Below are 26,502 nucleotides of genomic sequence, written 5' to 3'. Positions count from 1 at the left end.
GCTACTAAACGAATGTAACGAATTTTTAGACGAACTTAATGGTGGTATTGAAGGATGAAGAAGGAAAATTTAAAAAATTTACAATTTAAAATCGACGAGTTTTAATTTTGTGGCTGCATGGAAAGAAGTTATAAAATATCTAGGCGAATTTATTTGATGAAGATATTAATATTGATTTTTAAGGATTATAAGCTCCTTATTTTTGCACTGCTCTACAAAACAACATTGGCGAAAAAGATGCTGAGGAGGATATATTATGAAGGTATTATATTCTGAATCTCAACTGTGTTCAATGACTTTGATGAGATTGACTTATAAATTAATATTAATAAATTTGATAATTATTAGTGATTTTAAGGTTGTCATCAGTACTCGAAACAATTTTGAAATGTAAAAAGTAATGTGATGTCACAAACTCAGCTGGTTATCAATTATACATCTTTCAAATTATAAATATAATAACTTTGATTATTGATTTTGATTAGTAATAAAAATGTTGGCATTCAATTCTTATCAAAGTGGTAGTGTCATATAATATTTAAGGGGTAATAGTTATTTATACCTTAAAAAAAACAAAAACTTCAACACTTTATACTTATTATTGGGACCTAAACCCAAATTTATACTAAATTTATTCTAAATTAATGCCGTAGTGATATTTTCACAAATCTGAACTCATATTAACTCAAAAAAGCTCAACTTTCTAATTCAAGTCGTGCATAAAAAAGCAAAAAGCTTTATTTCACAAATAATTAATTCCAATGTTTTTTTTTTTAATTTGTTAAACCTCTTGAGTTATAAATTAATGTTAATAAATTTTCGATTTGTTAATTATAAGTGATTTCAAGGTTGTCATCAGTACTTGAAACAATTTTGAAATGTAAAAAATAAAGTGATGTCACAAACTCAGTTCGTTATCAGGGAAACAATTAAACATCTTTCAAATTATAAATAACTTTGATTATTAATTTTGATTAGTAATGAAAATGATGGCACTCAACTCTTATCAAAGTGATTGTTCAAGTCACTGTATCAACATGGAGGTCAAGGTATATCTAACATTCCATTTAGGTGTAAGAAAACAAAATGATTTGGATTATAATCAATCAAATTGTTTTCTTTATTTATCCCAAGATATAAAATTACTCATAAAACTTACTTAACAAAGTCCGTTTTTGTTCGCATAACTGAATTGGGTACAATTTAAGATATTATTTTTTTCTAGTCCTAATTTAATTTAAAAAGTGTATACGCAGTTCGATTATCATTAGAAGTACTTTTTGGTTTGTAATCTGATGCACAAATCAAAACCACTCAATGTTTATCTTTTTCGGACCACTAACGATCCTATAATCTCGATTAACATCGTCGAAACAATCCCCTTTTTGTTCAGTTTTACAGCGAGAACCATCCAAAATGGTTCGGTTTTTAATTCTCGTTTTTTTGGTGCCATTAATCGGTGCTCAAGACATTTTCAATTCTCAAAATGTTAAAATCAATTCGGAACGAGAGGTGGATATCAGCTCGGAATGTAAAAAGCAATTAGATATTTATTACATTGCGCTTACGAAGATGGAAGCGTGGGCTTGGAATTGTAAGAAAAGAATCTTTATTTTAATTTAATTTAATACATTTTTATCACTAATTTAAAACAAATTGAAACAGGGATTTACAATCCGTTTTAAGTACACTTTTAATTGTTTCTATTGAATGTTATCACAAAACCTTTAACAATGATAATTTAACGAATATTATTTTGAAATAATCATTAATTTATTTAGTATTTGATGCCTCTGCTAAATTTCCCGTGGGTGTTTTCGATGGAAACAGAAATCTTTTGGGAAATTTCCCGCAATGTATGCGGGTTGAGTATAAAAAAGATGGAGTTGAAATTTATGGTAAACATTGTTTGGCAGGATTAGTTTCAGCAGTACCAGATATTACGGTACAAAATGAAAAGTCATCTTCAATCAAAACCGTTGGGGTAGATAAAAATCATTAAAATAATAAATACGTATTTAACAAATTTTTTTTTTAGAACTCTCTTGGACCTAGAAGTGTCTTTCAAAATTATATTAATATTAACAAAACCAAGATTAACTCAAGATCTGGGTATCCCATTGAAGACACAAAAGGAGGATATGTTACTTTTTCGATTTGTATCCCGGATGCTTGTACACCAAGTGAAGTTCATGGTTATTTTTCTTTACAATTACCCTTAGATGTACAAAATATTTTTAATCAATTAGTTGCTCCTAACGATGACGCTTTGTGTCAAAGTGAACCTACTATGGAAGGATTTAGCAATGTTGATTTAGCTTTTTGGTAATTAAGTATTCAAAATTTACAGATGTAAATGTTTATTTTATTTATTTTTAGTATCTTCATTGGTGTTATCATCTTATTAAACGTATGTGGCACCTTATACGATGTCCAAATGACAAGGAAAGGAAAAGAACCATCTCAATGGTTTTTAGCCTTCTCATTCGTACGAAATTTCAAAGAACTTCACAATGTTTCAACTAGCGCAAACAGAATTTCCTGTCTCGATGGTTTGAGAGTTTTTAGTATTTTCTGGGTTATTTTGGGCCATAGATTTTCAATCGCCCAAGTTTTACCGTATGTAAACGCCGATTACGTTTGGGTTTGGGCACATAGGATGTACTCTCAATATGCTCAAGGAGCAGGTTCCGCAGTCGACTCTTTCTTATTCCTCAGCGGATTATTATCAGCAATGTTATTCATCAAATCGCAAAGTAGACCAAATGCTAAGTTTAATATTATTATGTTTTGGGTTCATCGATATTTGAGGTAAAAAAGAGAATTGATTTAATATGTGTATAACTTTTTATTTTTAGACTTACTCCTGCTTTAGCTATTGTTTATTTCCTTCACGTTTCTGTTTATGTTCATTTCGGATCTGGACCAGTATGGCCAATGTTTGTACATAATTTAAGGGATAAATGTTTGGAACGATGGGCATCATTTTTCTTTTATTATCAAAATTATTTAGATTCAAATGGAATGGTGAGTTTTTTATAGCTTTAAGTACAAACTTTCCTTAATAACTGGATAAAGCTTCTAAAAGTTTTTTCTTTGACCACACTTTCAATAAACGTCAAATTCAAATTCACAACTTTTGAAAATTCTTAATCAAAAAATTATTGATCCTAGATACACAAAATTTGGTACAACCTAAGCTTAAAGTTTACTTAATAACTGGGTAAAGTTTCATTTCTTAATTCCAAACCGTTTTGGAGAAAACAATTTTTTCTCTAATCTCACTTTCAATAAACATCAAATTCAAATTTACAGCATTTGAAAATTTGTAATAAAAAAATTGTTGATCCTAGAAACACAAAATTTGGTATAACCAAAGCTTAAAGTTTCCTTAATAACTGTCTAAAGTTTCATTTCTTAATTCTAAACCGTTTTGGAGAATACAATTTTTTCTTTAACCTCACTTTCGATAAACGTCAAATTCAAATTCACAACTTTTGAAAATTCTTAATAACAAAATCATTCATCGTAGGAACACAAAATTTGATACAACCTAAGATTAAAGTTTCCTTAATAACTGGATAAAGTTTCATTTCTTAATTCCAAACCGTTTTGGTGAAAACAATTTTTTCTTTAACCTCACTTTCAATAAACGTCAAATTCAAATTCACAACTTTTGTAGATTTGTAATACAAAAATTGTTCATCCTAGAAACACAAAATTTGGCACAACCTAAGCTTGAACTTTCCTTAATAACTGGATAAAGTTTCATTTCTTATTTCCAAACTGTTTTGGGAAAACAACTTTTTGTTTAACCTCGCTTTCAATAAATGTCAAATTCAAATTCACAACATTTGAAAATTTGTAATAAAAAATAACCGTTTTGGAGAATACAATTTTTTCTTTAACCTCTCATTCAATAAACTTCAAATTCACAACTTTTGTTGATTTGTAATAAAAAAATTGTTGATCCTTGAATCACATAATAAAGTTTCTTTAATGACTGGATAAAGTTTCATTTCTTAATTCCAAACCGTTTTGGAGAAAACAATTTTTTCTTTAACCTCACTTTCAATAAACGTCAAATTCAAATTCACAACTTTTGTAGATTTGTAATACAAAAATTGTTCATCCTAGAAACACAAAATTTGGCACAACCTAAGCTTGAACTTTCCTTAATAACTGGATAAAGTTTCATTTCTTATTTCCAAACTGTTTTGGGAAAACAACTTTTTGTTTAACCTCGCTTTCAATAAATGTCAAATTCAAATTCACAACATTTGAAAATTTGTAATAAAAAATAACCGTTTTGGAGAATACAATTTTTTCTTTAACCTCTCATTCAATAAACTTCAAATTCACAACTTTTGTTGATTTGTAATAAAAAAATTGTTGATCCTTGAATCTTTAACTTTTGAAAATTTGTAATAAAAAAGCTGTTCATCCTAGAAACACAAAATTTGGCACAACTTAAGCTTAAACTTTAATTAATAACTGGATAAAGTTTCATTATTAAATTCCGAACTGTTTTGGAGAAAACAATTTTTTCTTTAACCTCACTTTCAATAGCGTCAAATTCAAATCCACAACTTTTGAAGATTTTTAATTAAAAAATTATTCATCGTAGAAATACAAAATTTGATACAACCTAAGCTTAAAGCTTCCTTAATAACTGGATGAAGTTTCATTTCTTAATTCCAAACCGTTTTGGAGAATACAATTCTTTCTTTAACCTCACTTTCAATAAACGTCAAATTCAAATTCACAACTTTTGTAGATTTGTAATACAAAAATTGTTCATCCTAGAAACACAAAATTTGGCACAACCTAAGCTTGAACTTTCCTTAATAACTGGATAAAGTTTCATTTCTTATTTCCAAACTGTTTTAGAGAAAACAACTTTTTGTTTAACCTCATTTTCAATAAACGTCAAATTCAAATTCTCAACTTTTGAAAATTTGTAATAAAAAAGCTGTTCATCCTAGAAACACAAAATTTGGCACAACCTAAGCTTGAGCTTTTCTTAATAACTGGATAAAGTTTCATTTCTTAATTCCAAACCGTTTTGGAGAAAACAATTTTTTCTTTAACCTCACTTTCAATAAACGTCAAATTCAAATTCTGAACTTTTGAAAATTTGTAATAAAAAAGCTGTTCATCCTAGAAACACAAAATTTGGCACAACCTAAGCTTAAACTTTCCTTAATAACTGGATAAAGTTTCATTTCTTAATTCCAAACCGTTTTGGAGAAAACAATTTTTTTTTAACCTCACTTTCAATAAACGTCAAATTCAAATTCTCAACTTTTGAAGATTCTTAATTAAAAAATTCCTAGAAACACATAATTGGGCACAATCCAACCTTAAACTTTCCTTAATAACTGGATAAAGTTTCATTTCTTAATTCCAAACCGTTTTTGTAGAAAACAACTTTAATAATGAACCTCACTTCTAACAAACGTCATATTTTACTAATAATATGATATAACCGTATTTTTAATTGATTTTTTTTCTTTTAGTGTCTTTTGCATACTTGGTACTTATCTATGGACATGCAAATATTCATTCTTTCACCTATTGTTTTAATACCATTAGTTAAATATCGAAAAATCATGTTAAAAATTATTCTTCCAATTCTTTTAGCAGCTAGTATGATTGTTGCTTGGGTGATTCCTTACGTTTACGACACTCCAATGTAAGTTATTAATTTTGATGTACGATTTATCAATAACAATTTATTTTTTAGATTCTCACAACCTTACTACGATTATTCTTATTACCCAATGCACACAAGACTTTCAGCTTGGTTAGTTGGAATAATAGCCGGCACTTTACTTCACGAATTTAGAGATGCTAAATTAACAATTCCTTGGTGGTTAAATTTATTTATTTGGGCTTGTGTCGTCGTTGGAATGATAGCTTGCGTATTTCCAGGAAATACCGAAACTTACGATTATAACCGAGTAACGAGCGCTTTTTATTTAGCTTTTCATCGCCCAGCTTGGGCGATTGGGTTAACTTGGGTTGTTTTCGCTTGTATGAAAGGTCGCGGGGGTATTTTCAATTGGGTTTTATCAATCGGTATCTTCCAAACACTTTCAAAGCTGACTTATTCGATGTATTTGGTGCATATAAGCTCGTTGTTATTAAGCGTTGCTAAGATGCAATATGAAGGACAATTTGGTGATTTTGAATTGATCCATATGTTTTTGGGTGATTTATTACAAGTTGTTACGATCGCTTTGATTTGGTACGTTTTGTTTGAATCACCGATGACTGTTATTGAGAAAATTATCTTTGGTGGTGGTGCTAAAAGAAGACGTAAGTGTAACATTTTTTTTGATTTAATAATTATTTAATTAATTTTGATTTATTTTAGCCCGCCCAGCGGCAACTAATGGAGCATCAGCGCCAAAAGTAGAAGCTTAAAAAGATTTTTTTTTCCTTTTTGTTGATATTAAATATTTATTTTTTCAAATCTTATAAATTAATCGAACCGTACAAAAAAATAATAAATATGTACTTAATTTTTTAAAACTTTTTTATCCTTTTTAAAGACTTGTTTCATCTTGATGTTTCATATATCGCCCGATTTTTACTTCTAAAAATAACGTGTCATCTCTGATATGATTGTATTTGGTTAATGTGGTGTGGGGGATAAAAATGTATTGAGTTGAAGACTCTTGGGGGTCATCGTTGACTTCATCGCCATGTTCTCGTTTGGCACTAATAAATTTCGTGGTGTGTCTCGGCTAAAATCAAAAATTTTAGTTAATTGATCCATCAAATTTTTGTACTTACATCTGAATAATCATAAAGATCCCTTATAGTAACATTTCCTTCGATTAAACAAGGCCAAGGTAGCATTAAATCATATTCGCCTTTTAAAACGTGTATACAAGCTATCATGTGCCTCCCTTTCCATTTTTTAATTCCATTTAAATAAACAATTAACTTTAATAAACCCAAAAAAAAATAAATTAATTAAAATTGACTAATTTAATAAATACAACTAAATTTACCCGAATTTTATATCCATATTCGTGAGTATAAAAAATAGGGCTTCTTAAAACTAAATCCGTACTTTTAGCACTTTCCATTTTCATTTTAAACTCGTTCATTTTCCAAATTAAATGTCCGGGTTTCGTGAAAAATCTAGAAATTTGCGTATCCTCCAAAATTTCCATGTCGAGTTTTAATTGTGTTAAATTTTTTCGAATTGAAATTAATTCTTTCTCCTGGATTTCTACTTTTTCTGCATTTTCGGTCGCAATTTGTGTGATTGCTCGCAAATCAAAAACGACGGTGCTATATTTCAATTTTTGCTCTTCAATATTTTTTGAACACCCAACAACATCCCCTTTGATTTCTTCCAATCGTTTTCGTTGATCGTCCCATAACCCGCCGATGGCCGCATTTTCATGAGCATGAAAATCTTCGAGCTTTTCCAATTTCGATTTAACCTCCCTTATTACTTCATTTGAAATAATTTGTTCTTTCATAACATTTTCTTTAAAACTATTTATTTCGGGCATTAAACTGTTAAATAGAGATAATTTATCTTCTAACATTTTTATTTTTTTGTTTAAATCCAATTTTAAACGATCCGATTGGACTAAATCATATTTTAAATTGTTTACATCTGAATCCATGGTTTTTCTCCATTCAACGAAATTATGATTTTGATAACTTAAATTTTCTAATTGACTTGAAATTTGTGGATTTATTGTTGTTTGCATTGCTGATAATTTATCTTGCCTTAATTTTAAAGCTTCCAAATTTTTTTGCGTTTGAATTAATTGTCCCTCAATCGAACCAAGTTTTGTTTGTAATTTTAAAACATCAATACTAATCGTTTTTTGAGGTGTTGAATCAATTCGTGATGTTGTTGGATAATAATTTTGTGGTGAAATATTCTGAACCGGGAAATTTTGTATTGGAACATTTTGAATTGGATTTTTTTGAAACGCACTTTGATATTGAACATTTTGTATTGGAACATGTTCAAATTGCATATTTTTGTGTTGTTTAGTAATTCTCGGTAAAGTTTGCGTTTGTGGTCGATTTGTGCACTCTTTTAAATGTTTATCTCTCATTTTTCTTTGGCAATAAGCCCCGCATTTGAATTCGCACGGCTCTAAAACTGATCCACAAGTTGTTAAGTGACCCTAAAATAAAAATAAAAATTTGTATTTGTCGGAATAATGATATCGATGATGTCATAATTAATTTGTAAACTTACCTCCTCCGTTTCATTTTCTAGCACTTTATTACAAAAATAGCACGTAGGTTTTTGCAAACGAGTTCCATTCATGATTTTTTGTGGTGTTTTTATTTAAAAATACAACAAAGTTCGCTTATTCAAGTTTAAAACGGGCCAAAACACAGAAACAGGTATCACGTAATGACTAAAACTAAACATTGGGTAGGTGTGTTATCAATGTTTCTTTTTTGATTAGATAGCGTCAGCAGTTACCTACTTTTACGGTATTTTAATTTTGTTTGGTGTTTTTTTTTGTTCATACATGGAATAAACAAAACATTTTATTTTCTATCATATTATAATTTCTATTTCTCACTGCCTCCAAATTCTTCAAATGTATCTCATAATTTATCTTCTCTATTCTTTTCCTAGTTTTATTTACACATTTGTTTTCTTCCTTCATCTGTATTTTTTGTTAAAATCACTTTTTAATTCGTCGAGCAAAGATTTCAATATAAATATTCTTATCTAGTTTTAAGTAATCTAATGCTCCAATTTTACTCCAATATTTCTTTAGCAATTCTAAAAAAGGTTTGTCAATATTGAGCAATATGTTGTGTTTATTTTTCCCTTAACTTTCCACATCGGCTTCACCTATACCATAATGCTCAATCCAAGCATCGACATAAAAAGCTTTTGCGTTTGGCTATGTTGTTAGGGTATTCATTAAAATATCTACAGCCAGTGAGGAATGGCTGGGGTAATAATTTTCCTTCTCCGCTGTCTTTACATTCTTTTGCTTGTAATCCTATGTGTTCTGCCATATTTCGATATATTACCTTTATTCTCCCTTGCCTCTACTGTACTGGTTGTATCACATAAATTCCACATCCAGTCCAGGTCCATTAAGGCAATAGGAAATACACTGTCCATTATGAATACGTCATGACCAGACATTACCATAATTTCCGTTTAGATGCTAACAGCATTTAATCAATCGAGTCGAATACTTTTCTTTGCAGCCAGTGCCATCTACTCAGCTGATCGACCATGTTAGAATATCTCATTACTCTGCTAATTTTAATTTTTATTGGTAAGTCAAGTAGATCTCTATCCAGGATAATGGCGAAAAGATTCTACCAGGTATATCCTCGATATCGAAAAATATGATCCAGCTATGTAACCCAGCGCAATATGAAATATTATCTTTGTCGACCTTTACCTTCGTTGTAGGTGAAAATTGTAACCTCAGTTAAGCATTAATGAAGTTATTTCTTGAAAAGGATGTTGTCTCATCATGCTTATTAAAGATGCTTCTAATGTTAAGTGTCAAAAGAGCAGAGTTTACACACTAGGTGATTGCAATGTATGTAAATATACCATCACTTCTACCATCACTCCTAGCCACATCAACCAGCCCAGGGATGTCACTTAGAAATGTGGGTCTGATATCAGCTGTGTTTATAAAAATGAGCTTTACTGTCTCGTTGTCTTATTTGTAGGCTTGATAAGGAGTGGAATTAGACACTTCATGTTATAAAGAAGCATATTTATCATACAGTGCCCTGTTAAGAGACTTGTAAGTATACAAAAATGCGTATTTACTAGTGGTGGATCGGATATCCGGCAACTAAAAATTCGTATAAAATCCAGTTCTCGGAATATGAGTATAAAAATTTCCCAAAGTGTTAATAAAAGTGTCTTCTTTCCAATGGACCAACCCGTTTTGAAAAATAGCGTTTAGTTTTTGAGAAAATAATATTTGAAGTTTTGATACAATTTTCATCGATAAGTTTCAAAATTCGGTATAAAATTCATTTCTTGAAGGATCTTTGTGGAAATATCACCAATTATTAATTAAAATATTCTTTTTTTGATGCAACAAGCCGTTTTGAAAAATCGCTTTTAGTTCTTGAGAAATAAATTTTCGAAATGATCGACAATTTATTCGAATTTTGCATTTTTCGCCGATTAAGTTTTAAAAATTCATATAAAATCCAGTTCTTGGAATATGAGTATGAAAATTTCCAAAAGTGTTAATAAAAGTGTCCTCTTTCCAATGAACCAACCCGTTTTGACAAATAACTTTTAGTTTTTGAGAAAACAATATTTGAAGTTTTAATAACATTTTCGATGTTGCAATTTTCATCGATAACTTTCAAAATTCGTTATAAAATTCATTTCTTGAAGAATCCTTGTGGAAATATCACCAATTATTAATGCAACAAGCCGTTTTGAAAAATCGCTTTTAGTTCTTGAGAAATAAATTTTTGAAATGATCGACAATTTTTTCGAATTTTGCAATTTTCGCCGATTAAGCTTTAAAAATTCGTATAAAATCCAGTTCTTAGAATATGAGTATGAAAATTTCCCAAAGTGTCAATAAAAGTGTCTTCTTTCCAATGAACCAACCCGTTTTAAAAAATAGCTTTTAGTTTTTGATAAAACAATATTTGAAATGTTGATAAAATTTTCGATGTTGCAATTTTCATCGATAAGTTTCAAAATTCGGTATAAAATTCATTTCTTGAAGGATCCTTGTGGAAATATTGCCAATTATTAATTAAAGTATCCTCTTTTTAATGCAACAAGCCGTTTTAAAAAATCACTTTTAGTTCTTGAGAAATAAATTTTTGAAATGATCAACAATTTTGTCGCAATCTGCAATTTTCGCCGATTTAGTTTTAAAAATTCGTATAAAATTCAGTTCTTGGAATATGAGTATGAAAGTTTCCCAAAGTGTTAATAAAAGTGTCTTCTTTCCAATGAACCAATCCGTTTTGAAAAATAGCTTTTAGTTTTTGAGAAATAAATTTTTGAAATGATCGAAAATTTTTTCGAATTTTGCAATTTTTGCCGATTAAGTTTTAAAAATTCATATAAAATCCAGTTCTTGGAATATTAGTATAAAAATTTCCAAAAGTGTTAATAAAAGTGTCTTCTTTCCAATGAACCAACCCGTTTTTCAAAATAGCTTTTGGTTTTTGAGAAAACAATATTTGAAATTTTGATAAAATTTTCGATGTTGCAATTTTCATCGATAACTTTCAAACTTCGCTATAAAATTTATTTCTTGAAGGATCCTTGTGGAAATATTAACTATTATTAATTAAAATATTCTCTTTTTAATGCAACAAGCCGTTTTGAAAAAGTTTTTGAAAAATAAATATTTGAAATGATCGACAATTTTTTCAAATTTTGAAATTTTAGCCGATTAAGTTTTAAAAATTCGTATAAAATCCAGTTCTCGAAATATGAGTATAAAAATTTCAAGTGCTTCAGAAACGAAATTAATCGCTGAGTGAAGAGATGATTTCAATAATGAAGAGGAGTGACTTTTCAGCAAGACATGAAACACCAAAAAAGATTCTTTTCAGGTACGTTATTCGTATTAGAACAAGGTTGTATTAATAGTTATTCAGTCGTAGTAAATACGTGGTTGGCGACTTTCTTTTTTCTTGTTTACAAACATCAATTTTTGTCCAATTCCCTTAGGATAGCATTGAGTGTGCCCAAAAAGACATCCGGGTTACATTAACTAAGCCTTAAGAGGATCAACGGTTTTGCAGACATGTGCAAAACATCCTCATCATAGTATAGAAAAAAAGACACAACCTAACGCAAAGTTCTTCTCCATTCAGACGAGAGAACGAATATCAATGTTAGGATTAAGGAACCTTTGTTTTATTATATTGCTTGCAAAAGACTACTTGATTGATAATAAACCATTAGATTTTGTTGCCAGAAAACTATATATTACTTACAGAAGACTAGATACTGCTAGCAGAAGACTGGCTACTGCATGGAAACCATTAAATATTGCTGCCAGAAAGCTAGACAGAAGTTACAGAAGACTTGATACTGAGACAACTATATCCTGCTAATAGAATGAGGGATTGATAAAGTCCAAACTTGTAGGGTGAATAGATGAACTAATTATCTACTTGTTATTAAGCATGTGATGTGGCGCAACTTACTTACTTACTGGGATTCTTACTGAATGCGTTGTTTTATATCGTCACCTGAAAATGATTTTGAACCAAGTCCCTTACGTCAAAGCAGTAATTTGGATTTTAAAGTTAGCAGATCGTTTCTTTTTTCGTGATTTTGATTACAAGTCTTATGTTACGTGGTTGCATGCTCTGTTATCATTGGTACAATATTTGGTGGTACAATACAATTTCAGATAGTAAATAATCCGTATCACCAAAACTCCATCAATATCATCACCTAACTGTATAGTAAAGTCATGTTTTGATAATCATAAGTTATTTCAAACAAAACATGAAACATTTTACGTTCTAATTCAAACAAGTCAGTAGTTTTAATAATTTTGTAAAATTTTTTCCAAGTCGATCTGCCTGATATTGATCCCAATACTTGCTAACAATAAAATGAACAGGACTTGCTAATTCGTGATGGTTTGTTAATTTGATGTTTCTTTATATCCGCTTTGCGCCTCTTTAAAAATAAATTTCCTAACATTTCTGCACTTATCTAATAATAATTAAAATCCTTTTGCAACATGATGATTTCAGTTATACAAAGTTCTCGTCAACTTCTTTCCTAATAAAAAAGAATTGTTATTTTATCTTTTGTTTGATCCACTATTTTTGAAACACCTTATACATAAGACAAATGTACTTAAAGGAACCTAACAGCGTAGATTTGCCATTAAGAAAAATTCTCTCTATATGTACTTAAAACCGTTACGAAATATTTACCGTTTGATAACACTAAGATATGTTATGCGATTCGATTAGAGATGAATTTAAAATATAAAATTTTTTGGAGATAAACTATCATTATTTTTAATTCCTCCTATATGAGACATTTCCTGGTGTAATCACCATTTCTGATAAAGTGCATCTTATTCCCTCTTAAAAAAAAATTTGTAATTATATATATAGTTAGTGCATTCAAATCTTTTAAAGAATGTTTAAAAAACGTGTAAATACACGTCTCGTCCTGCCTATATTAACCTGTTTGTACTACTACCTTAATAGATATCGAATATTGAAAAATGTGATAAGCGCAGAGATAAGAAACAGAGATTCTTATAATTTCAGTCTGTGAGGCGACACATTAAATGATACAACAGTTTTGATTTTTTTTTCACATTTGAAAAACGTGAATTAAACCGGTAAGTTAAAAAAATAATAATTTGTTTAAACGGAATAAACTTTTTAAAATAAAAGTAATCACAACAAAGATAAAATCGTTTTTTTTATGAAAAATATGTAAGGAATTTTTACGACATCCTTTATTAAATCGTGTTTCACCACAAAAATTTGTTTTAATCACATGTTCTTTTTAACATTATTTTTAATTTCAATGTAAGCGTCCACTTGAATATATCTATAAGAATGTATCTTATTTATGTCGAACTCGAGTGTTTTGAAATCGGCTTAGTTAAAAAAGACAGATCATCGACATCAATGTTTATTCATTATTTCGATAAAAAACTTAATAAATTTTTGTGTCGTTGTCATATTTCGAGATTTTTTTAGGATTAATTCGTATTTAAACAAATCAATTTGTATTTACAATATTGTTTGAGTAATTTTATCTAAACAAGTTAGATTAATCGGTGCAATATTACGTAGATAATACGTAACATTTGTTTAGAAAATAAACACTTTCTCTTTTTATAAAAAACTAATCTAATTAAAAAGATATTAAGTTCAAAAATTAACTAATCGAGCAACTTTCACCGCTAAAACAATTTTTATTTAGTATTAAGTTATATTTCGTTAAGTTCTACGACTAATTTAGTTTCATATTATTTTTTTAGTTATGGGGCGAATAAAACTTTACCACATCCTCCTTCTCACCTTTTTGAGTCCAATAATAGCTCAAAGATGCAAATTAACATCGCGCGAAATAAATTGTTCGGGAAACGATTTAAACAAAATCCCAATGTTTCAAAACACCGGAAATATAGAAATTCTCGATTTTTGCGACAACGAAATTGAAGAGTTATATAAAGCGAATTTTTATAACTTCACAAATTTAAAACAACTACGTTTAAACTTCAACAACATCGTTTACGTCGAAGATAACACATTCGAAAATTTAATTCAACTAGAATCGTTGGATTTATCCAAAAACATTTTAGAAGAAGTCCCCGATGAGCTAATTTCAACAAACAAAAAAATAATAACACTAAATTTATCCAACAATTTATTCAGCTCAAGAACACCCTCTTTGTATTCATCGAGTTTGGAGAATTTAGATTTATCTTGGACCAAAATTTCTTATTTCACCGAAGAGAACATTGTGGGATTACCAAATTTAAAAACGTTAAGTTTAAACGCGAACAATTTGATTCATGTAAATCCGGAGATTTTTAAATTGCCGAAATCGTTTTCTTCCGTTAATTTAAACTTTAACAGCTGGGCTTGTAATTGCGAAACGATTAAGATGTTTAAAAAATTAACCGAAGAAAATCTATTTAAAATTGATAACGATATTAATTGTTATCGCGAAAATCGAATCGAAGCGATTTATGGTAAAAATGGCCCAATTTCGAAACGATTAAACTGCGAAAAACACAACAACGACTCTTTAATAAATGGGATTAAATCGTTGGAGGAAATTTTAAAAATGGAAAAAATTTATTATCAAGAATTAAGGAAAGAAAAGGATGTTTTAGTTTCAGTTACATCTTTAACGATGAAAATTTTAATCGTTGTTATTTTTTTCGTTGGAATTTCACTGGGTATCTTAATATCAACGATCATGGATAAAAGGATAAGACAAATTCGAAGAAGAGGAATTTATCGATCCGATTCTTTGTCATAGTTTACATTTAAAAAAATAAGACTTTAAATAAAACATTTTTGGTGAAAGTGTAAAAACTTGAAGACGTTTTATATTTAGTGCGTTATGGTGCTCGAAAAAATGCTTAAAAATAAAAATAATAATTCACTCGTGCTTCTGCCCTTGCGGATTTATCTTGTTGATGCTAAGATATATTACTATAAATATTTTATCTATATCGTGACGATTTACACGTGGAATACGCGTTTCTATTGTACAAATAGATTTTAATTTGTAATACGTAATAATAATAATAATTTTTATTCAATTTGTTGTTTTTCAATCAAATCAGGAATTTTTAAATTAGTATCTTTTTTGACACTTTTAGGTTATACGAAAATGTAAGTTTTGTTTCAACATTTTTTTCTCAATATTTTTCCAATCCAACTCAACTATTATTATACATCATTTTAAAGAGAAAGCTTTGAGCTTTAATTTAGAACAAGTCTCATTCTTTAATTTCAATAAATACGGCTTCCAGGAATTTTTAAATTAGTATCTTTTTTGACACTTTTAGATTATACGAAAATGTAAGTTTTCTTTCAACACTTTTTTTCCCAATATTTTTCTAATCCAACTCAACTATTATTATACATCATTTTAAAGAGAAAGCTTTGAGCTTTAATTTAGAACAAGTCTCATTCTTTAATTTCAATAAATACGGCTTCCAGGAATTTTTAAATTAGTATTTTTTTTGACACTTTTAGGTTATACGAAAATGTAAGTTTTCTTTCAACACTTTTTTTCCCAATATTTTTCTAATCCAACCCAACAATTATTATACATCACTTTAAAGAGAAAGCTTTGAGCTTTAATTTAGAACAAGTCTCATTCCTTAATTTCAATAAATGTGGCTTCCAGAAATTTTTAAATTAGCATCTTTTTTGACACTTTTAGATTATACGAAAATGTAAGTTTTCTTTCAACACTTTTTTTCTCAATATTTTTCTAATCCAGCCCAACAATTATTATACATCATCTTAAAGAGAAAGCTTTGAGCTTTAATTTAAATCAAGTCTCATTCCTTAATTTCAATAAATGCGGCTTCCAGGAATTTTTAAATTAGCATCTTTTTTGACACTTTTAGGTTATACGAAAATGTAAGTTTTGTTTCAACATTTTTTTTCTCAATATCTTTCCAATCTAACTCAACAATTATTATACATTATTTTAAAGAGAAAGCTTTGAGCTTTAATTTAGAACAAGTGTCATTCCTTAATTTCAAGAAATACGGCTTCCAGGAATTTTTAAATTAGCATCTTTTTTGACACTTTTAGGTTATACGAAAATGTACGTTTTATTTCAACTTTTTTTTTTCTCAATATTTTTCCAATCCAACCCAACAATTATTATACATCATTTTAAAGAGAAAGCTTTGAGCTTTTGTTTAAAATCGGTTTTATTCCTTAATTTCAATAAATATGGCATCCAGGAATTTTTAAATTAGTATCTTTTTTGACACTTTTAGGTTATACGAAAATGTAAGTTTTGTTTCAACATTTTTTTTCTCAATATTTTTCCAATCCAACCCAACAATTATAATACATGATTTTAAAGAGAAAGCTTTGAGCTTTAATTTAGAATAAGTCTCATTCCTTAATTTCAATAAATACGGCTTCCAGGAATTTTTAAATTAGCATCTTTTTTGACACTTTTAGGTTATACGAAAATGTAAGTTTTGTTTCAACATTTTTTTTCTCAATATTTTTCCAATCCAACCCAACAATTATTATACATCATTTTAAAGAGAAAGCTTTGAGCTTTAACTTAGAATAAGTCTCATTCCTTAATTTCAATAAATACGGCATCCAGGAATTTTTAAATTAGCATCTTTTTTGACACTTTTAGGTTATACGAAAATGTAAGTTTTCTTTCAACACTTTTTTTCTCAATATTTTTCTAATCCAGCCCAACAATTATTATACATCATCTTAAAGAGAAAGCTTTGAGCTTTAATTTAAATCAAGTCTCATTCCTTAATTTCAATAAATGCGGCTTCCAGGAATTTTTAAATTAGCATCTTTTTTGACACTTTTAGGTTATACGAAAATGTAAGTTTTGTTTCAACATTTTTTTTCTCAATATCTTTCCAATCCAACCCAACAATTATAATACATGATTTTAAAGAGAAAGCTTTGAGCTTTAATTTAAATCAAGTCTCATTCCTTAATTTCAATAAATGCGGCTTCCAGGAATTTTTAAATTAGCATCTTTTTTGACACTTTTAGGTTATACGAAAATGTAAGTTTTCTTTCAACACTTTTTTTCTCAATATTTTTCTAATCCAGCCCAACAATTATTATACATCATCTTAAAGAGAAAGCTTTGAGCTTTAATTTAAATCAAGTCTCATTCCTTAATTTCAATAAATACGGCTTCCAGGAATTTTTAAATTAGCATCTTTTTTGACACTTTTAGGTTATACGAAAATGTAAGTTTCATTTCAAAATTTTTTTCTCAATATTTTTCCAATCCAACCCAACAATTATTATACATCATTTTAAAGAGAAAGCTTTGAGCTTTAATTTAGAACAAGTCTCATTCCTTAATTTCAATAAATACGGCTTCCAGGAATTTTTAAATTAGCATCTTTTTTGACACTTTTAGGTTATACGAAAATGTAAGTTTTATTTCAAAATATTTTTTCTCAATATTTTTCCAATCCAACCCAACAATTATTATACATCATTTTAAAGAGAAAGCTTTGAGCTTTAACTTAGAACAAGTCTCATTCCTTAATTTCAATAAATACGGTTTCCAGGAATTTTTAAATTAGTTTTCTTGGGACACAAAGGGTTAAAATAAAAGTCAAATCGTACAAATGCCAGATTTAAAAAGAGTTTGGTTTCCAACTCGGTTATCGAAAGTACCTCTTTACAATATTAAAAAGAAATTGTTTATTCAATCGATTGTTGGGAGTCAAATCGAAGAGGTAAATTTAATGCAATCTTAAATTTAACACTTTTTTAACTTATTTTAGGAAATAAATCTTGCTGTGTTAACTTATAGGGAATATTTTACGATTTCGTTATGTTACCAAACGAATATGTACTACACAATTCAATTAATGGAGATATTAAAACTTCTACCTGGAAGTAACAACTCAATTTTATAAAAAATTAAGACATATTTGTAATTATGTTTGTTTCAGTGACAGTTTTTATATCAGTTTTTTTCTTACAACTGGTTATTGGAGTTCCTTTACTAATTTTATTGGTTTTTATGAGTAGTTACTCCGGGAAAGGATTTTTAAAGTTTTGGGATTGTATTCCTATTTTTAGAGGTAATTTTAATTCTTCTCCTCCCAATCAATACTCTCTTACATTTACACTTTGATTTTACAACATACCAATTAATCTTATCAATTTTTTGAATTATATTTTTCTCTATTTTTAATACTAACATCAAAATGTAAATAAAATTCCATGAATTTAATGGTAGTGTTGCTTTATCCTTATTTTATTTACTCTTTTACGTTTCATTTATTAAAATACATTAATTTAATTATTATTTTTTTCTAGGAATTGGATACGCAATCTTATTAGCAAGATTCCTCTACTGTCTTCATTTAATTCTTTTCAGTGCTGTTGCTACAGAATGCGCACTAGACATCCTTATGCACCCCGATATTACAAAATCGATTCAAAGTTGTGCTTTCGCCGATAAAAGCACGTGTTTACCGATGTTCCCCAAAGTCAATAACACGTTACACTGCAAACAATTCTCGGAGAGTGGTCAATTTGATTTATTAACAGCTTTTAGAAGCACAAATTTAACTGCTAAAAAAGTTTTTTTTTCGACTCAACACCATTTCAGGTTTTTATTTCAACTTATGCACGTAACTATTGCAGGAAATTGAGTTTATTATTAACCCGGCTCCTCCACCAAAAATTTCATGCAATACTTAAACTCATATATGAATTAATTGGTTAAAATAAAATTAAAAATGCCTCGTTTTAGATATCACATACTACAATACGACCCTTTGCATGATAACGAAATATCCGTTAATTACAGCTTAGTTTTGACGGCGTTTTTTACTTGGTTAGCAACTTTTTTTATCTGTATCCTCGGTGCAAGAAGAATAAAAACGACGTTACAGAAAATTCAGTTCTTTTGCGATTTTGCTATGCTTTTTATCATTGTTATTGCGATGTTTAGTAATTTTGAGATTACAAATGATTATAGTATGGTGACATCAACATCAACAATGAACGTAAGATTAAAATAGTGTTATAGTAAAACCTTGATATAACGGACCTCGTTAGGAAGGATTTCCTATATACTCATACTATTAGTATTATCTATTCCGGGATTCAGGAAATATTACAAAAAACTTTCAGCACAAAAGTAGTAGCAAATTTTGTTCTTAACAATATTGCTCTCTTTCATATTTGCTCTCAGATTTGAAAATATCGAGAAAAATACGAAAATATGAAAATTTGATGAATTTATAGCTTTATAAGTTGCTAATGGTAACATTTGGAATTCGGAGCATATTAGAAAAGAACTTTCAGTACAAAAGTTGTAGCAAACTTTATTCTTAACAATATTGCTCTCTTTCACTTTTGCTCTCAGATGTCAAAATATCAAGAAAAATACGAATATGTGAAAATTTGATAAATTCGTAGTTTTACAAGTTAATGGTAACATTTGGAATTCGGAGCATATTACAAAAGAACTTTTAGAACAAAAGTTGTAGCAAATTTTATTCTTAACAATATTGCTCTCTTTCATATTTGCTCTCAGATTTGAAAATATCGCGAAAAATACGAAAATATGAAATTTTGATGAATTTATAGCTTTATAAGTTGCTAATGGTAACATTTGGAATTCGGAGCATATTAGAAAAGAACTTTCAGTACAATAGTTGTAGCAAATTTTATTCTTAACAATATTGCTCTCTTTCATATTTGCTCTCAGATTTGAAAATATCGAGAAAAATACGAAAATATGAAAATTTGATGAATTTATAGCTTTATAAGTTGCTAATGGTAACATTTGGAATTCGGAGCATATTAGAAAAGAACTTTCAGTACAAAAGTTGTAGCAAACTTTATTCTTAACAATATTGCTCTCTTTCACTTTTGCTCTCAGGTGTCAAAATATCAAGAAAAATACGAATATGTGAAAATTTGATAAATTCGTAGTTTTACAAGTTAATGGTAACATTTGGAATTCGGGGCATATTACAAAAGAACTATTAGATCAAAAGTTGTAGCAAATTTTATTCTTAATAATATTGCTCTCTTTCACTTTTGCTCTCAGATGCGAAAATATCGAGAAAAATACGTATATGTGAAAATTTGATAAATTCGTAGTTTTACAAGTTAATGGTAACATTTGGAATTCGGAGCATATTACAAAAAAACTTTTAAAACAAAAGTTGTAGCAAATGTTATCCTTAAGAATATTGCTCTCTTTCACTTTTGGTCCCACATGCCAAAATATCGAGAAAAGTACGAAAATATGAGAATTTGATGAATTTCGCAGTTTTACAAATTAATGGTAACATTTCGAATTTTAACCAAGTTACAAAAAAGCTTTCAGAACAAAACTTATAGCAAATTTTATTCTTAGCAATATTGCTCTCTTCCACTTTTGCTCTCAGATGCGAGAATATCGAGAAAAATACGAATATGTGAAAATTTGATAAATTCATAGTTTTTACAAGTTAATGGTAATACTTGGGATTCGAAGAATATTACAAAAAAACTTTCAGTACAAAAGTTGTAGCAAACTTTGTTCTTAACAATATTGCTCTCTTTCACTTTTGCTCTCAGATGCGAGAATATCGAGAAAAATACGAATATGTGAAAATTTGATAAATTCATCGTTTTTACAAGTTAATGGTAATACTTGGGATTCGAAGAATATTACAAAAAAACTTTCAGTACAAAAGTTGTAGCAAACTTTATTCTTAACAATATTGCCCTCTTTCCCTTTTGCTCTCAGATGCGAGAATATCGAGAAAAATACGAATATGTGAAAATTTGATAAATTCATAGTTTTTACAAGTTAATGGTAATACTTGGGATTCGAAGAATATTACAAAAAAACTTTCAGTACAAAAGTTGTAGCAAACTTTATTCTTAACAATATTGCTCTCTTTCACTTTTGCTCTCAGATGCGAAAATACCGGGAAAAATACGAATATGTGAAAATTCGATAAATTCGTAGTTTTACAAGTTAATGGTAACACTCGAGATTCGGAGCACATTACAGAAAAACTTTTAAAACAAAAGTTATAGCAAATTTTATTCTTACCAATATTGCTCTCTTTCATTTTTGCTCTCAGATGCGAAAATATCGAGAAAAATACGAATATGTGAAAATTTGTAAAATTCGTACTTTCACAAGTTAATGGTAACACTTGGGATTCGAAGCATGCTCCAAAAAAACTTTCAGAACAAAAGTTGTGGCAAATTTTATTCTTAACAATATTGCTCTCTTTGACTTTTGCTCTCAGACGCATAGCAAACAGTTTAAAGGCTAAATTCCCCATATTACTTCAGTCCGTTATATCCAGGTTTTACGTTATATTACTTTTATTATTAAATTTATTATCTTTTTAGTTCAATAATTGGGTTTATATCTATTTACACGCAACCGATATTTTTATAATCTCCGATGTTATTTGGGCTGGAAAGATGAAACCGAAATCTCTTTCAGTAAATATTGCCGGTTGTGTTTTGGGATCATTAAAAACCTCGGTGTTTTTATTAGTAATATTCCTCAGTAGGAGATGTTCCCAATTAGTTTTTGACCACTATAAATACACAGATAAAGAGTGCCTTTTAGTGACGGGTTATGATATTGTTTTTGCTTTTCTTCCGGACGTTTTGTATCGAACAGAATTTGGTGTTTATTTAAACCTTTTCTGGTACTTTTCTTTAAGTTATACCGCCTTCCACGTCGTAATTTACACCCTTATTAGTATTGTAAATGCTTTACTTGAATACTTTGGACGTTTACGAAATTGTCGAATAATTCTTTACGCTATTCTGTGTTTTATAGCGTTCTGTTTCAATTTTTTCTTTTGTACCAATTTTGCGATGTTTATTTTTTATCATTTTCATTATTTCACCGAAGCATTTTTAATTATCATATCTACTTTGTCTGTTGTTATTGGTTTAATTTTTATATACACGATTCAAAAAGTTGTTGAGGATTTCAAGTTTTGCAATTATTACCCAAGCCCCTATTTTATATCAGCTTTAAAATTTGCGGCTGGTTCTGCTTTAGTAAGTTTTAAACAAATTTAAATAAAATAATTTAACTTAATCAATTTATTTTAGTGCATCTTCCTTTATATGTTACTCTATTTTAAATCGTACACAATTCAAAACTTAACACCACGATTAGCATATTTAGCGCTTCTTAAAAATATAGCTTTCATTCTCCCAATGATATTAATACTGATGTATCAATGTTACACCTCGTCAAAACCAAAGAAAAAACAGTCAGTAAGTAAACAATGTTTGAAATAAACAGATTAAATAACAATTATTTTTAGTGTTTAGCAAAAATGACTGAAGCCGTTTCCCCTTCAAAAGCTTGGGGGCCTTTGGATGTCTTGGCAAAAAAAGCTCGGAAAAAATATTACTCTAAAAGGGATGAAATTTACCACCAAACCAAACTTACTAAATGCGCCCATAATTGTTTATTACACGAGAACAGTTTAGAAGAAATAAATCATTACGGAACCATCAATTTGGAAAAGTTACAAACCAAAATTGAATCGCAAAAAGCTACAGAAGAAACAGAGATGATTTTAAGGGAAATTCAACAATTTACTAAAGCTAAACATGTAGAGAAATGAAATCATAAAAAAGTTGCCGAATTAATTAAAAGTTTTTAAAAATTTTTTTGACTTAATTTAAATTAAATATTTAATTCACAGATGGCGCTATCACCAATAAAATTGACAGTTAATTCCGACATTAAAATTTTAGGTTATATTAAATGTGACGTTTACCGATGTTTATCAAAAAATTAATCATAAATAAAAGACTTTAGTGATTTATTAAAAACTATTTATTAATTTAAATCGTATTTCGTGCAAAATGGGTCAAAACACATCAAATCACGTTCACGATTTTGTATCGTCGTCTTTTGCTAAAGTTTTGGTTGATGAATCGCCCCCGATTGTTATCGACGAAATAATTACGATTTCTTATGAGGAGTTTACCGCAAAACTCGGAGAACTAAATACATTGTAAACTAAAAAAATCTTATTCGTTCGAAATAATAATTAATTAAAATTGTAGATCGCGTAAGTATTTAGATTCGGAAGGAAAACAACTTTTATTTGCTGTAAAAAGCAACACCGATTCAACGATACTCTGGAAGGCGTTTGTACAAATTGCTTGTATTAAAATCGACCCTTCAACGAATCAAGTTAATACGTACAGACTTTTAAGCCTCAAAGAATTTTTACAAGTTTTTCAAACTTTAAAGTGTCAATTTGCAGCCGTTGAGGATTGTAAAACGTAATGAAATCGATTAAATCGTCTCGTTCGTTTTCTTAGAGTTTGTTTTTATAGATCTAGTTTAAATGCATCAACCGTTTTTAATTTTGTAAATAACGAAATTGAAGAAAACAGTTTTGACAGCAGAAATTTGTGTTGTATCTGTTTTGATAAAGAAATTGATGTATTGTTACCTTGCACACACAGTTATTGTTCAAATTGCATTGAAGAATGGTGAGAATTTGAAATTTATAGTGATTAAATGAATTAAATTGGTTATGTTTATTTTTTGTAGGAATGAAAAAAACGATACTTGTCCAATTTGTAGAGAAAATTTAGAAAGTACTGATGACACTTGGGTACTTTCTGAAGTACCAAAGGCTGAGGAGATCAGTGAAGAAATTAAAAAGACTTTGATGAATCTTGTTTCAAAGTAATAATTTTAATATAATAAAGTTAAGTAACTTGAAATAAATTCTACTAAATATTTTATTTTTATAAGTGTATAGATTTATTATGTTTTTAAATTTATCTTTCTATAAACTTTATCCCTGTGATATTTGTAATTGTTATTGATGTTGTATTAGTTTTAGGGACTTGTATTAAAATAAGAACAATAATAAATACTTTTTTGCACTAGCCACTTTTATTTTATTAATTCCTTTAATAAGAGATGCACAGCTAATCCAGAATGTTTCTAGTTCTAGGCCTAGTGTTAGTTCTAGTGCTAGTGTGTTGTATGTGTTTATTGAATTAGAACTATACCTTTTCAAGTTCGAATTGGCACTAATCAAATTCAAAATAGCATTAAATAAAACCAATTTGGTAACTGTCATAATCAAATTAGCATTAATCAACATCAAAACATATTTGTTTTAATGTAAACATGAGGCCATCAAGGTGTTGTCAAATACACTCCTTGGTTCTTGCAACTGCTTAAGTGTGATTTTAGGATTTTCCTCAATTTTATGTTCAAAGAAACGGCGATGTTCATCTGTAATTTGTATTTTACGTTTCCCCCCTCTTGGTTTTCCTTCTTGATTTTTTACCCATCCAAACGCTGTTCTTTTTGCAACACCGAGAATTTTAGCTAAATTGCGCCAATCGCCATTCGTTTAGTATTTTCCTTGCAGAAGCAAATAATTATTGCGGATCAATGTTACAAAGTGTTGAATCCTCGGCAGAAGCTATGCAATCGATGTGTACTAGATGTATTCATGATGAATGTTTCTATTCCGATCCCGACTCTAATGTTTTCCTCGCAAATAGCAAGGCTGAACTTGTCATGCAAATAATTATTATAAATTGAGGTCACGAAGTGTTTTTCTGGTAGTCTAGGGAAATAGTTACAGCAAAAGCATAAATATCATAAAGCTTAGCTACTTTTGATGTTTTTCAAATGGCTTTTTCTTAAGTTTTTTAAACGGAACATCCTGTGTATTGTGTGCTAGTTGAATTGCTCATCAAGTTGCCTTTAATTAATGATAAGTATGTCATATATTATGTCTAACTTTAATAGTTTTCGTTAGAATTTTTTAATGGAAACCATAGTTAGCCATGACTTTATAAAAAAAAAGCCTCTCAACGATTCTAATGATATACCACTTGACATGGATATTTTTATTAATAAACAATATAAAATAAATAAAAATAAACTTTTTTTTAGTGTAGTCAAACAAATTAAATTTACAGTTTTCTGTAAATTATAACTAAAAATTAAAAAAACATATTTCTAATATTTGAAACAAATACATTTGTAAAACTATTTAATTTATATTTGTTTTACACAAAAGTTGGAATAGATTGCATTATTTCACATTTTTTATTAATATTTAATATTATTATTAAATGACTTAATAAATTATTGTATGTTATCAATAATTGTATCCTATCAATGTATGTTCCATATGTATATATACATATTTTTTAATTCAAATAAACATAGCAACATTTGTTTGTATTCAAAAATTTTCTGAAGTGTCAAATTAAAAATCCTGTTTTTTAAGATGGATTACGAAAATTACGAAAACTTTAACATGTTAGAATGTTACATATTAGAAAATAAAGTAAATTTTATATACATTTTTAGTTATAGTATTGTAATTTACAGGACACTGTAAATTTAATTTCTTTGACAACACTAAAAAAAAGCTTATTTTTAGCTTTATTCTAAAACAATAAGAAATAGACCTATCTAACCCCATATTTTTGTAATCAGAAGAAAATAACGAATAATCAGTGGTTGTTTCCATTTAAAACAAACGAAAATTGTCATATCTCAAAATATAAAACCGAAAAATTTTTTTTGACTACGTCATCAAATTCTTTGTAAAAAAAGTGTCCATATAATGTCTTAGTTATAATACTCCACCTATAATAATAACCAAGATAATTGCACTTGTTGGTTTTACGATATTTTTAATTTTGGCCTCTAGGGGAAAAATAAAAGACGATAGCGGTTTGAGGTTTTTGGCATTAGCAGTTTGTCGAAAAACGAGATCATGACATGTAAGCTACTTTTTTTTTAACTCTTATAGTTTCCAAGATAGCCTATTCGGACATCGAATTTAAACCAGCCTGTACACAACTTCCATAGCCAGCTATAAAGAAAAATTTTTTTTTTAATAATAGCGTTTTACAGTACAATATAACATATTTTATTTTTTTACGTTAAAACTATTATCTTTAAGGAAAAAGCTAAAGAGACAAAAAAGTACCAATAATGAATAAGCTTTACAACCCATGTTTTTACATACAAAATTTAATTCTTAAAATTTTAATTCTGCGGTTTACATATACCCGAAATAAAAGATAAAATGTAAATTTTTGGCTCAACTTTGATAGCTCATAGCTAGAAAACAAAAGTGTTGCGACCCTATTATACTATTTATACAGTGTGACCCATGTGAAAGCGGAACACCCTCGTAAAATTTGTATTTATTATCCGATTTCGATAATTTTTTTTTGAATTGTAGAGAGTAAAAAACTGTACGTTAGGACAAAGAG

The 26,502-nt window shown here is 28.6% G+C and overlaps 5 protein-coding genes across 7 annotated transcripts; 4 read left to right on the top strand and 1 right to left on the bottom strand.

The window, feature by feature from the left end:
* Positions 1–18: 18 nt before the first annotated feature.
* On the top strand, positions 19–6,537 carry LOC111414021 (nose resistant to fluoxetine protein 6-like). 3 transcript variants are annotated; one of them, XM_071200665.1, is made up of 9 exons: positions 19–262; positions 1,394–1,594; positions 1,782–1,984; positions 2,039–2,325; positions 2,380–2,811; positions 2,859–3,027; positions 5,520–5,695; positions 5,747–6,321; positions 6,380–6,537. In XM_071200665.1, the coding sequence occupies exons 1-9, from the start codon at positions 118–120 to the stop codon at positions 6,427–6,429; spliced, it is 2,238 nt and encodes a 745-aa protein (XP_071056766.1). In that variant the 5' UTR covers positions 19–117; the 3' UTR covers positions 6,430–6,537. The 3 variants fall into 3 exon arrangements, with proteins under 3 accessions (XP_071056766.1, XP_071056767.1, XP_022900936.1); XM_071200666.1 differs by lacking the exon at positions 1,394–1,594; XM_023045168.2 differs by lacking the exon at positions 19–262 and having other exon boundaries at positions 278–1,594.
* On the bottom strand, positions 6,446–8,436 carry LOC111414022 (TNF-receptor-associated factor-like). The gene is made up of 4 exons (XM_023045169.2): positions 8,243–8,436; positions 7,023–8,168; positions 6,802–6,954; positions 6,446–6,752 (listed from the first exon to the last, which is right to left on the bottom strand). The coding sequence occupies exons 1-4, from the start codon at positions 8,312–8,314 to the stop codon at positions 6,552–6,554; spliced, it is 1,572 nt and encodes a 523-aa protein (XP_022900937.2). The 5' UTR covers positions 8,315–8,436; the 3' UTR covers positions 6,446–6,551.
* A 4,825-nt stretch (positions 8,437–13,261) lies between these two features.
* Positions 13,262–15,293, top strand: LOC111414016 (protein slit-like). The gene is made up of 2 exons (XM_023045162.2): positions 13,262–13,346; positions 13,998–15,293. The coding sequence occupies exon 2, from the start codon at positions 14,000–14,002 to the stop codon at positions 15,005–15,007; it is 1,008 nt and encodes a 335-aa protein (XP_022900930.2). The 5' UTR covers positions 13,262–13,346; positions 13,998–13,999; the 3' UTR covers positions 15,008–15,293.
* A 2,398-nt stretch (positions 15,294–17,691) lies between these two features.
* On the top strand, positions 17,692–22,879 carry LOC111414003 (sodium- and chloride-dependent glycine transporter 1-like). Its single transcript, XM_023045149.2, has 8 exons — positions 17,692–17,957; positions 18,006–18,120; positions 18,177–18,308; positions 18,547–18,841; positions 18,986–19,241; positions 21,601–22,269; positions 22,324–22,491; positions 22,542–22,879. The coding sequence occupies exons 1-8, from the start codon at positions 17,847–17,849 to the stop codon at positions 22,845–22,847; spliced, it is 2,052 nt and encodes a 683-aa protein (XP_022900917.2). The 5' UTR covers positions 17,692–17,846; the 3' UTR covers positions 22,848–22,879.
* A 98-nt stretch (positions 22,880–22,977) lies between these two features.
* Positions 22,978–24,135, top strand: LOC111414009 (RING finger protein 141-like). Its single transcript, XM_023045153.2, has 4 exons — positions 22,978–23,243; positions 23,296–23,517; positions 23,572–23,730; positions 23,792–24,135. Exons 1-4 carry the CDS (start codon positions 23,092–23,094, stop codon positions 23,931–23,933), a joined length of 675 nt encoding a protein of 224 aa, XP_022900921.1. The 5' UTR covers positions 22,978–23,091; the 3' UTR covers positions 23,934–24,135.
* Positions 24,136–26,502: the final 2,367 nt, after the last annotated feature.

This window comes from Onthophagus taurus, chromosome 11 (assembly GCF_036711975.1).
Source record: "Onthophagus taurus isolate NC chromosome 11, IU_Otau_3.0, whole genome shotgun sequence".
Taxonomy (NCBI): Eukaryota; Metazoa; Arthropoda; class Insecta; order Coleoptera; family Scarabaeidae; genus Onthophagus; species Onthophagus taurus.
This window is presented reverse-complemented; position numbering and strand designations above follow the sequence as displayed.